The sequence below is a fragment of the Abramis brama genome (assembly GCF_963993115.1).
Source record: "Abramis brama genome assembly, chromosome: 14".
Classification (NCBI taxonomy): Eukaryota; Metazoa; Chordata; class Actinopteri; order Cypriniformes; family Leuciscidae; genus Abramis; species Abramis brama.
This window is the reverse complement of record NC_139976.1, coordinates 39,056,776-39,069,671: the sequence shown is the minus strand read 5'-3', so window position 1 is coordinate 39,069,671 and position 12,896 is coordinate 39,056,776. Positions and strand designations below refer to the sequence as shown.

The 12,896-nt window shown below is 40.6% G+C and overlaps 1 protein-coding gene across 7 annotated transcripts in view; it reads left to right on the top strand.

The window, feature by feature from the left end:
• The first annotated feature begins 776 nt into the window (after positions 1 to 776).
• LOC311096252 (shisa family member 6) overlaps positions 777 to 12,896 on the top strand; it is a 69,759-nt gene continuing 57,639 nt past the window's right edge. For all 7 annotated transcript variants that reach the window (XM_084135320.1, XM_084135319.1, XM_084135317.1 and 4 more), the window contains exons 1-3: positions 777 to 839; positions 1,424 to 2,185; positions 3,192 to 3,352. In XM_084135320.1, coding sequence (XP_083991446.1) covers positions 1,545 to 2,185; positions 3,192 to 3,352 — 802 coding nt within the window. In that variant the 5' untranslated portion in view covers positions 777 to 839; positions 1,424 to 1,544. The remainder of the gene's footprint in view (positions 840 to 1,423; positions 2,186 to 3,191; positions 3,353 to 12,896) is intronic.

Here is a 12,896-nt window from a genome sequence, read left to right as displayed (position 1 = left end):
TAAAGGCTCCGCCCTCTTCTGAACGGAGGCGGAGCAGCAGCTCATTTGCATTTAAAGGGACACACACAAAAACGGCATGTTTTTGCTTACATCCAAAAAGGGGCAAATTTGACAAGCTATAATAAATAATCGGGTTTTTTTTTTAGCTGAAACTTCACAGGCACATTCTGGGGACACCAGAGATTTATATTACATCTTGTGAAAAGGGGCATAACTTTAAGGTGCAGAGGAGCGATTTATGGGACAGAGAACAGCTAGACTGAACGTACAGAGAGTGCTGAACACACATATAATCCAGGGCAGGGCGCATGTATTCCTTCAGTCTGTCACACAACCTTTAATGCTTCGAGTGTCTTCATATGACTGCTGTTTTCCAGGACTGGCAAAAAGTCTGCAGGAACTGAAATCAATGAATGTGTGCAGGAGTGAGAGATAGGATTCAGACTGCTAAAGGAAATCTATTCAGTGCTGTTTGCAGATTTTGTTCAGCACTTTCCGCACACAGATGAAATAAATCCATGCAATGTTCTATTCATTTAAAAAGGCTTTGCAACTATATCAAATGGCACGTAATAAGAGCTGATGAATAGGTGTGGCAATGTGTGTAGGGAGGAAATTAAGACCCATAGAAAGAGAGAGAGAGAGAGAGAGAGAGAGAGAGAGAGAGAGAGAGAGAGAGAGAGAGAGAGAGAGAGAGAGAGAGAGAGAGAGTGTGTGTGTGTTTGATGCAGGAGCGGTCGAGAGACTGTAGGCGGACCGTCAGTGAGTGTGAGTGTGTTCGGGACAGGAGACTGACTGCCACACACACTCCACACAGCCGACTGAAGCAGAGAGTCACGGTAAGTGCTGAGGAAGGATGACTGCACTCATTATATAACCGCATAAAAGCGATGAAAACCAGTAATATACGTGTTGATCCATTTGGAACGCGAATTTATTGTTTATATATTGTTATCGAGATTTTTAGCTTATATAAGGAAATTATAAAAAAGCAATGTGTAGGCTATATCTATATCTATATAGAAGCATTTCAAAGAAAAAAAAATAATCCACAATCGAAGTCAACATAAAATAGCTTTTAATGCATTCGATTGTTTTCCACGTAAAGTGATATTATTGTCCCTATAGTTTGTCTATGATGCATCGAATGCACATGCAACTGTAAATCAGGCACATCGTTTGCTATATCAGACCGATATATTGCCATATGCAATTTAAAAAATCGGGAAACAGAATGTACCACAAGAAATGCGACGATAGATAAAATATTACCCATGAGTAAAAAAAAACAACAACAACAACAACAACAGGCTAATAGAAAGAAATCTAGCAATGATGCGAGTGAGCTCGTTGATACATTTGTCAGAGTTAGTGTCTAATCATTTAATTAGCTAACAATTAAGTTCGTCTCTACTTCTTCCAGAGCGAGATGGATAGTGACGTGTAAAGGCTGGTTTGACTGGAGCTCGTCGGAGATCCACCAGTGACGCCCAGTGACTCCCAGTGACTGACTAAACCAGGATGAGGGGAGGATATCTCTGTGAATGAATGGCGCCTTTCATCGGAATCTGCACATCATCAGGCATGCGGACCGCAGAGGATCAACGCGCCTGAAGCCGAAGCCACCGCGAGCGTTCCCGACGCGCCGCGCCATGGGGATTCGACACTTTCTGCTGCTGCTCATTTATCTGGACCCGCTCAACGTGTTCTGCACCCTGACTGCCAAACGAGCCAAACCTGCGACCAAAAGAACGCAGAAACCGAAGGAACTGAACGGAACCACCGTCGCGACGCCCGCGTCCACGCAGCGCGTCACCCAGGTGCGCGCGCACGAGACCTGCCTCGGGTACTACGACGTGAGCGGCCAGTTAGACGTAGAGTTCGAGTGCAATAACACCGATCACCGGTACTGTTGCGGGTCCTGCTACCTGCGCTTCTGCTGCCAGTTTAAAGGCAACCGGTTAGACCAGAGAACATGCAAGAATTACCACAAGCCCGACTGGGTGAAAACTGTGCCCCCCTCACCTGTCCCAACAGGTGATACCTACGACCCCAGCATGGACCAAACCAACACCGCGGTCTACATCACCTGTGGGGTCATCGCTTTTATTATAGTCCTTGGGGTTTCCACTAAAGTCGCTTATGACAAAGCAACCCAACCTCCTCAGGAAATGAACATTCACAGGTGAGCAGCGCACCTTCAGTCTCACACTAAAGAAACTTTAAAACTAGTTCTCTGACATCATACCAAGATGCTCATATTCTGGATAGAAGAGATCTGGCCATCTGCAGTCTCTCTGTTGTTCCTCCATATAGAGCATCACACACTCTTACAGGGCTGTGTGTGTGTGAGCAAAATTGCAATACGAGTTGTAATATGCACCAGTAGCTCTAGAGCCAAGCAAACAGGCTTCGTTTAGTGTTTGAGTGAGAGGTTCAGGGTTCGTAGCAGACGCTTCAGGAGTGTGTGTCCACAGCATCATCGAGGAGGGCTTCAGAACATTTTAATTGCAAAGTTTTGGATTTATTAGGTGTGAATGTAAAATAAATTCCCTTAATCTGTGGTTTCATAATGTCTATTATCTCACATCTGTTTTTTTGGTCCTTTTGTTGCATTGCTGCAAAACCACCTTTATTTTTGAGAGTGTAGAATAATGTGATAATATAATGCAGAATTGCAACGTTTCTTCCTCCATCACATGTGAACGGCTGGGTGGAACGCAGAGCTTTCGATTCACATTACATGGTCACAGGTGAACGTAAAAAATGTTATTTAGTCGGACGTCTTGCTCTTGCTTTGAAAAGGACATCTGCTAAAAACTGGCCTGTATTATATAGTCTACACTGGAGCGCACAAATAAACAAGCAAACAAACAAACAGAAAATGTATGTAATGTGAAAGTGTGCTGTTGACTCCTCTGTCAGTTCAGCCACTGCAGGGAAACTAATGCGAAAATAATTGAATTTCTCAGGTAACGGTAAACATGAGCAGAGCGAACTGAGTTCAGATCCTCTGGGCTTCCAGTATTTCCAGGTGCAAAACTGAGACGAGGCTCACTGATGATTAACACTTATTTATAGACCTTTCTTTCTTTCTTTCTCTACAAATCCAGTCAGATTAGAGTAGAGTATCTGGAGGAGATCTTTCACCTGAACGCTGTTCGCTGATGTATTTCTCCGATTCTCCACAGAGCCCTTGCAGATATACTTAGACAACAAGGACCGATTCCTATATCTCAGTACGACTGTGAGAACTTTGCTGCGATGAACAGCTCCTCCAAAGACGACACGCCACAGCGAACGGGCTCCAAAAACCACTACACCCCCGTCCACAGCTCCAAATCCAATCACGGTGAGACCTGATGCCAATCTAACATCTATGCCGGCTTCTCCAGGGTTGTTGTGTTTGGTCACTTTAATGAAACACTTGACTGATTTACCTGAGCTCTGTTCCAAAAGCTAGTGATCCTAACCATCACACAACCTCAAGTCGAGTCAGCTTTATTTATACAGCGCTTTTTACAAAACAGAGTGTTTCAAATAGCGTCAGTCCAGCTTAAGTAAGTTCAGTGATGGTTCATTTCTGTTGTAAAAAAGTTATTAATTTAGTTCATTTATATATATATATATCCACTCTGGAGAAACCGCGATTCAGCTCAGTTCAGTTCTCATATAATGGTGTCAATACAGGAGATCAATATTATTGTTGGATATTAAATGTCCCCAAGTGGACGATTTGGAACAATCTACATAATCATTAAAACACATAGCATGAACAAATAACAATCTGTTTTAATTACACTGAACTGGTTTTAATAGATAGTTTTTAGCATGAAATTGTATTTTTTATTATTTGTAAAGCATTTCTCGTCTCATCCGCCATCTTGAAGTTTTTTTCTTTCTTGAATGCGTGTACTCTGGGATTGCAGTCCGAGTATTTTGCAAAAGTGAGACATCAGAGTTGGCATCTTAACTGAACAAGCTACGTTTGGAAGAGTGTTAGCATCTGCACCTCCTATGATGCCTTAAAAGCCGTCTCTGTAGGACACTGGGTAGGCTTTGGACAAGCTTCAGTCAGAGCTAATGTGAGCATGTGTATCAGGGGCTCGTGTTGGACTGCGTATGTTTCAGACCGTGTGCCAGATGCCTCCCAGCAAGCAATAGCCGCCATTTCACCGTCTCGGTTCACTATAGACCCGATATAGTCCGGCTGTGAGGGACACACTTCTAGACAAAATAACCTTGAATTTGGTTTCATGTCATTTTTGCCTAAATAATTTGTGTATTATATTCCATCATGTAAGCAAAGTAAACAGTGATTACTAGGTGTTTGGTTTAATTTCTTCACTCATTTCATTGCACTCATTAATTTCACTTCTTCACTCATTGTTATATAATTGATGACTAGTCTATTCTTGGGCTCTGGGTTAGATGTCTATTGAATTTTCACTGACAGCCCAAATTTTGCCTTTTCGTTTAGACTTCTGGGCTGTGTTTGGACGGCTATTAGACATCTTTTAAACACAAAATCGCTTGCGGGCTGTCAGTCAGATGGGTTATATATCATGTTGATCTCATTGCAGCATGTGTTCTTGTCATGTGATCCGCATGTTAACTCTGACTCCTCATGCCATATTTACATGGGAGTCCATTACGGATGAGCCGTTCAGATCCGCACCCTCTCTGCCGTGTTGGGATTGAAGGCAGTGCTGAATTTCATTATGTTCAAGGTCACGGAGGGACTTTGTTGGACGTTCTCATGAGTTATGATTACACAAATGGCAGCTTTGACTTAAGGGAGATAAATGTCACTCATATGGCAACAACCACAAACTGAAGGAGATTTATGTTGAACACCAATCTCTCTAGCAGATCTATAGCTCCTGAAACCCCTTATAAAGCACTTTAAGGGAGACTTATACTGCATATTTTCCTTATCCTCATTACAAAGTGACCTTGAAGTGCAGGATGACGTAAATAAGAGCGCTGGACCCCTGACCTGGGATCAGGGTCGATATGGCAGCGGAGGTCATGAAACGCTCGAGATCTTCTGGCTCTTTTCTCCATTCATCAGCTGTTGCAATACGAGTTTAACAGCATTTGTGGCATGATGATGATGATGATGATGATGATGACGACCACAAAAGGAAAAAATATTTTTTCCTCCAAATGTTGGGTTACAGTGAGGCTTTAAACACAAAAATGTGATGCTTATAATTATAAAACAGCACTTGCATCTTTCTTCTATTAAAGAGTGTGTATTATTTGAGCTGTAAAGTTGTTCTCATCAGTTTCACGGTAGTTTGGGGGTTTTAGTCGTTATGTCGTCATGGCAGTGAAGGTATAATTGGAATGATCTGTTACACAAGGATAATAAGCTTTTTCTTTTTCACCCACACTCATGGCAGCAGGTCTTCTGTTTATGTTGTGGCTATACTAATGAAACAGAGTTTATATTTTGACCCATGCGCTTCTATCGTAAGTGGCTCAGTGTAAGACAGATTTGTGCTTTTTCAGAATTATTCTTTGTTTTTACTCTAAATTCCTTTTGTGGTAATCAGCATTATTCCAGAAGTTGGAATACTGCAGAATCCCGGTCCCGGGTTGATGTTAAGGGCCAGTGTTTGAGAGAGAGCGGGCCGGTCCCGGGTCGATGTTAAGGGCCAGTGTTTGCCTGTGTTTTCCTCAGAGAGCGGGCCGGTCCCGGGTCGATGTTAAGGGCCGGTGTTTGCCAGTGTTTTCCTCAGAGAGCAGGCCGGTCCCGGGTCGATGTTAAGGGCCGGTGTTTGCCAGTGTTTTCCTCAGAGAGCAGGCCGGTCCCAGGTCGATGTTAAGGGCCGGTGTTTGCCAGTGTTTTCCTCAGAGAGCAGGCCGGTCCCGGGTCGATGTTAAGGGCCAGTGTTTGCCAGTGTTTTCCTCAGAGAGCGGGCCGGTCCCGGGTCGATGTTAAGGGCCAGTGTTTGAGAGAGAGCGGGCCGGTCCCGGGTCGATGTTAAGGGCCAGTGTTTGAGAGAGAGCGGGCCGGTCCCGGGTCGATGTTAAGGGCCAGTGTTTGCCTGTGTTTTACTCAGAGAGCAGGCCGGTCCCGGGTCGATGTTAAGGGCCAGTGTTTGCCTGTGTTTTCCTCAGAGAGCGGGCCGGTCCCGGGTCGATGTTAAGGGCCGGTGTTTGCCAGTGTTTTCCTCAGAGAGCGGGCCGGTCCCGGGTCGATGTTAAGGGCCAGTGACGGCCTCCACATTAGCGTGTGTAATTGCAGTGCTGTGAACTGAATCAACTCACAGAGAAAACGCATGTTCACACGCACTGATGCACAAGAGAGTTTACTGCAGGGAAAGACTTTGGTCCAAAATGATGTTTATGACATGATGTTTCACTGTCTGTGAATAATTAGAGTTTTTATGCTATGAAACACAACTGGACTCTCTTTATCGAATCATACTGAATATTGTTTTAAAATGGCAGCCGTGACGAAGTGTAAAATTTTTTTTGCTTATAGAGGGATTCACACTGAATCTCAAGTGACTAAAGAATGATTTGACAGTGAAAACATGCATGCATAATATATTAGATTAGAAATATCCCTAAACAAATAATAACACAGCCTTTCTCCCAAAATAAGCGATGAAAGAAAGAAAGAAAGAAAGAAAGAAAGAAAGAACGAAGTGCAGTGCAGTGAATGCGTTTCTGTAGGCGTTTGTGTGTATTTACTCAAATATTGCTTTAAGAGATCAGCATTGCATGCATAAAATTTGTCTGGCTTATTAAACTATAATGTAATTAGTTTAATTAAGATGTGGAGCGCCAATGGGCAATTCCATAATGATACAGCTCTACACATTTTTGAACTTATAGCCTCTTCATCGCTACACTTAGCAATTAATATCAAAGTTGGACGGGCCATAAAGTGTGAGTGTATTTCTCCCTGTGGTTTGCAAGGCCTCAGCATCATCCTCACACACAGACAGTGTTCCTCCTCGAACACACGCGGGTCAAAGCGCAGCTTCAAGGACTCTCGCTAATGGTTTCCGGCTCTGAAGCCATTTTCATTTAAACTGCATCTCAGATTCTCTGAGCACTTTTGGGGATTTCCTTAGGGGTGCAAAATAACTGCCTGTTAATTTCAGCTTCATAGTCAGTAACGGCAGCGCATAATGAATTCTCGGCAAGGCGGCTCACCTGAGCAAGAGATGCTTGAGGTTCTTGGGGTTTCGAGTGAGAGAATTTTATCGTGGCTTTATTGCGTTCTGTACCCCCTGCCTCATGTTGAGTAATTTGATTCAGAGGACTGTGTCAGATCTGACTCTTACCTCAGTGTTGTGTTCAGGCCGTAGCACAACATCCCGGGCCCTGTGCACAGGCAGTCCTGATGTTCCTCAGAAAAAAAAGGATGAAATAATCTGGCCTCTGTACACATGAATCTGGAGGCCTAGATGTTTTAGGGTAATAACTATTAACGATTAACTGTAATGCTTAAAGTAGCCTAATAATTTGTCATATGTGCATATGTCCACACACATTTCAAACCTCCTTTCCCAACATTCTCTAGCCTACTTTACTGTGGTTACTAAGTTTAACCCATTTAAGCCCATCAGCAACTATAGTTGCTGCAGTGTATAGTTGTCATTTTCCTTTTGTAAGTTTTTTCTAGATGTTATCCATGTTTTATGTCTCAATGACATGCAAGCAAACAACCAAATAAAGGATTTCAAGAAAAAGAAAAAAATAGGTATTCACTTCCTTCCTGTCACATGAGGCTGTCAACTTCCTATCCCTACTTCCAGGAAGCATGACCCTCCCAAAGAAAGGTCATTGTCATGTTACTAATAAGTATTTTTTGTTGACATATATATATATATATATATATATATCTGCATAATCATGAAGGTCTCTTGAATCTTCCAAACAAAACAAATCTTACAAGAGATCTATAGTTTTTTGTATACTTAATCAAAAGTCCCAATGGCAAGTATACACTCACCTAAAGGGTTATTAGGAACACCTGTTCAATTTCTCATTAATGCAATTATCTAATCAACCAATCACATGGCAGTTGCTTCAATGCATTTAGGGGTGTGGTCCTGGTCAAGACAATCTCCTGAACTCCAAACTGAATGTCAGAATGGGAAAGAAAGGTGATTTAAGCAATTTTGAGCGTGGCATGGTTGTTGGTGCCAGACGGGCCTGTATTTCACAGTTTGCTCAGTTACTGGGATTTTCACGCACAACCATTTCTAGGGTTTACAAAGAATGGTGTGAAAAGGGAAAAACATCCAGTATGCGGCAGTCCTGTGGGCGAAAATGCCTTGTTGATGCTAGAGGTCAGAGGAGAATGGGCCGACTGATTCAAGCTGATAGAAGAGCAACTTTGACTGAAATAACCACTCGTTACAACCGAGGTATGCAGCAAAGCATTTGTGAAGCCACAACACGCACAACCTTGAGGCGGATGGGCTACAACAGCAGAAGACCCCACCGGGTACCACTCATCTCCACTACAAATAGGAAAAAGAGGCTACAATTTGCACAAGCTCACCAAAATTGGACAGTTGAAGACTGGAAAAATGTTGCCTGGTCTGATGAGTCTCGATTTCTGTTGAGACATTCAGATGGTAGAGTCAGAATTTGGCGTAAACAGAATGAGAACATGGATCCATCATGCCTTGTTACCACTGTGCAGGCTGGTGGTGGTGGTGTAATGGTGTGGGGGATGTTTTCTTGGCACACTTTAGGCCCCTTAGTGCCAATTGGGCATCGTTTAAATGCCACGGCCTACCTGAGCATTGTTTCTGACCATGTCCATCCCTTTATGACCACCATGTACCCATCCTCTGATGGCTACTTCCAGCAGGATAATGCACCATGTCACAAAGCTCGAATCATTTCAAATAGGTTTCTTGAACATGACAATGAGTTCACTGTACTAAAATGCCCCCACAGTCAACAGATCTCAACCCAATAGAGCATCTTTGGGATGTGGTGGAACGGGAGCTTCGTGCCCTGGATGTGCATCCCACAAATCTCCATCAACTGCAAGATGCTATCCTATCAATATGGGCCAACATTTCTAAAGAGTGCTTTCAGCACCTTGTTGAATCAATGCCACGTAGAATTAAGGCAGTTCTGAAGGCGAAAGGGGGTCAAACACAGTATTAGTATGGTGTTCCTAATAATCCTTTAGGTGAGTGTAGTTGCCGGTGGGCAAATGCCTTGTGAGTACATATCTCAGAGACCCCAGGCAACAAAATGTAATTTTGTAACAAAATAATTGTTTAGGTTTTTTTACTCAGTTTATTAATGTTTTTACTCCACATTTGGATATTTTTACTCCACAAAATTTCTATAAATAAATTAAAATATATATTTAAAAATAGGTTTTTGTCAAAATAAAAAATAAAGTTTTAAAATTCACCCTTATAAAAGACCCACATTTCTAAATTTCATTCATGGGATAACATGGTTAATTTGACATGGTTTATTGTAAGATTTTTTGCCCATATTTTGGAAAATGCAGTTTTAAAAGAAAAAAGAATAAAATCTCTTTAACCAGTAGATGGCTGCAGAGCTCTAAAAGTACTAAAAGTTTAAAACTAAAAAACATCTTTTCACAGGTTTTTCCAGTTAGATTCATATCTACATATTATGAAATCACAATTATAACAATAAAAGTTACTTTTTGTCAAAGTTTAGCAGTTTTTGTACTGAAAAAAATCAGTTTTTAGTAATTATAAAAAAATCATAATTGCCAATTATTGCTAATTTTAGATATTATAGCCTATTCATTTAAAATTAAACATGTTTCAAATTAGGCTATTATAATGGTGTGTTGTAGGCAAACAGGATTGTTAGTGTACAGTTTATTTATTTAGCCTTTACCTCAGATTACATGTATAACCACATTATCATCTGAAAGTGTATGTTCTGCTCTTTCAGTGGGTTGTCTCAGTTCATTTGAGATATTCAAGCAGTTTAGCACTATAGATTTCGTGTTCTAGTTTGTTCTCACCTTTCTTTGAAAAGAAGTCAGTTACCAATTGTTTCCCCTCATTTTGTTTTCTTTCCTTCTCCTGTCTTTCCTTTCTTTTTTAGTGGCCTGATATGGCTTTCTTTGAGAAAGACATTTCTACAACAGAAGTTTGCGCTCATAACATAAACAGAAAGCTGCAGATGGACTAAACCATTTGGCGCATTAGCAAGGGGTGGGACCAGTCAGTCAATCAACCAAGTTATTCAGCCAATACACTAACTTTACATTTCATCTGACATTCATTATGAAATTCATTTATTCATGAAAATATCCAGGTAAAATAAAATATATTCCAGACTTTTCAAGGGCCCTCTCTCCCCTTGGGGCCCTGGTAATCAGTACTGGTTTTACCCCGAGGCCGACGCCCCTGGTTGTGTTGTTGTTTTCTGTTTGTCCAACTGTTCCTAGTGATCCGAAGCAAAAGCGTCTTTGAACGTGCTGGCTCTCAGTATGAGAATCTGACAGACTCTGTAAACAACATTTTAACTCGGTGTTTCCTACAGCTCAACCTTTTGATTCTTCAGCCTTGTTCTTCCTGTTGTGCTTCTCGTTTAGCTATAAAAAGCACACCTTATTGACTTTAAATAGTGGTGGATTTATTGGATAGATTAATAAAAGGGGTCATGACATGAGAAATCAAATTTGCTTTGATCTTTTGACATATACTGTACGAGGACTTTGTACCATTAAAATATCCTGCAAGTTTCAGAGCTTAAAGGAATAGTTCTCTTGAAAATGAAAATTCTGTCATCATTTACTCTCCCTAAAGTTGTTTCAAACCTTTACGAGTTTCTTTCTTCTGCTGAACACAAAAGATATTTTTCAGAATGTCGATTTTTTTTATAATTTGTTTTTAATATTTTGTCTAAAGTTTAAATGAAACTGTTCCATTTAAACTTGCATTTGCAACAGTGTACAATAGTATTGTAATGTCCGTTTTTAAAGCATCTTCTTTTGTGTTCCACAGAAGAAAGAGAAGTGCATACAGGTTTGAAACAACATAATGGTGAATACATCAATTATGTCAGAATACTCATTTTTGGGTGGACATTGTGAACAGTTTTGGGAATGAAGAGCATTTGGATTCTTCACTAAAGCCCAGAAACACGCAGATATGATGCTCATGTTTGAGTGAACGCTACACTAAAGCCCAGATGGTGCTCAAGGTTATCGTTATGCTGCTATTTCATTGATAATTAGAACGTCAGGAATTAATATAAGACCTCGGACAGTGCCAGCATCTAATATTCTGTTGTGTGGACAAGGTGACTTTACCTATGAATTATGGAAAGTCATAAGTCTTGAAATGCACTGGGGATTAGTCCTGTTCTGCTTCTGACGGGTGTTTACTCTGGAAGAACTGCAGTGATCTTAGAGAATGATCAATGCAGTGATCTTCTACATGTGATGTGATCTTCTACATGTGACGATGATCTTCTACATGTGATGATGATCTTCTACATGTGATGATGATCTTCTATATGATGATGATCTTCTACATGTGATGATGATCTTCTACATGTGATGATGATCTTCTACATGTGATGATGATCTTCTATATGATGATGATCTTCTACATGTGATGATGATCTTCTACATGTGACGATGATCTTCTACATGTGATGATGATCTTCTACATGTGACGATGATCTTCTACATGTGATGATGATCTTCTACATGTGACGATGATCTTCTACATGTGATGATGATCTTCTACATGTGATGTGATGATGATCTTCTACATGTGATGATGATCTTCTACATGTGACGATGATCTTCTACATATGATGTGATCTTCTACATGTGATGATGATCTACATGTGATGATGATCTTCTACATGTGATGATGATCTTCTACATGTGATGATGATCTTCTACATGTGATGAAGTTCTTCTACATGTGATGTGATCTTCTACATGTGATGATGATCTACATGTGATGATGATCTTCTACATGTGATGATGATCTTCTACATGTGATGATGATCTTCTACATGTGATGAAGTTCTTCTACATGTGATGTGATCTTCTACATGTGATGATGATCTACATGTGATGATGATCTTCTACATGTGGTGATGATCTTCTACATGTGATGATGATCTTCTACATGTGATGAAGATCTTCTACATGTGATGATGATCTTCTACATGTGATGATGATCTTCTACATGTGATGATGATCTTCTACATGTGATGAAGATCTTCTACATGTGACGAAGTTCTTCTACATGTGATGATGATCTTCTACATGTGACGATGATCTTCTACATGTGACGATGATCTTCTACATGTGACGATGATCTTCTACATGTGACGATGATCTTCTACATATGATGATGATCTTCTACATGTGATGATGATCTTCTACATGTGATGATGATCTTCTATATGATGATGATCTTCTACATGTGATGATGATCTTATACATGTGATGATGATCTTCTATATGATGATGATCTTCTACATGTGATGATGATCTTCTATATGATGATGATCTTCTACATGTGATGATGATCTTCTACATGTGATGATGATCTTCTACATGTGATGAAGATCTTCTACATGTGATGATGATCTTCTACATGTGAAGTTCTTCTACATGTGATGATGATCTTCTACATGTGATGTGATGATGATCTTCTACATGTGATGTGATGATGATCTTCTACATGTGATGATGATCTTCTACATGTGACGATGATCTTCTACATATGATGTGATCTTCTACATGTGATGATGATCTACATGTGATGATGATCTTCTACATGTGATGATGATCTTCTACATGTGATGATGATCTTCTACATGTGATGAAGTTCTTCTACATGTGATGTGATCTTCTACATGTGATGATGATCTACATGTGATGA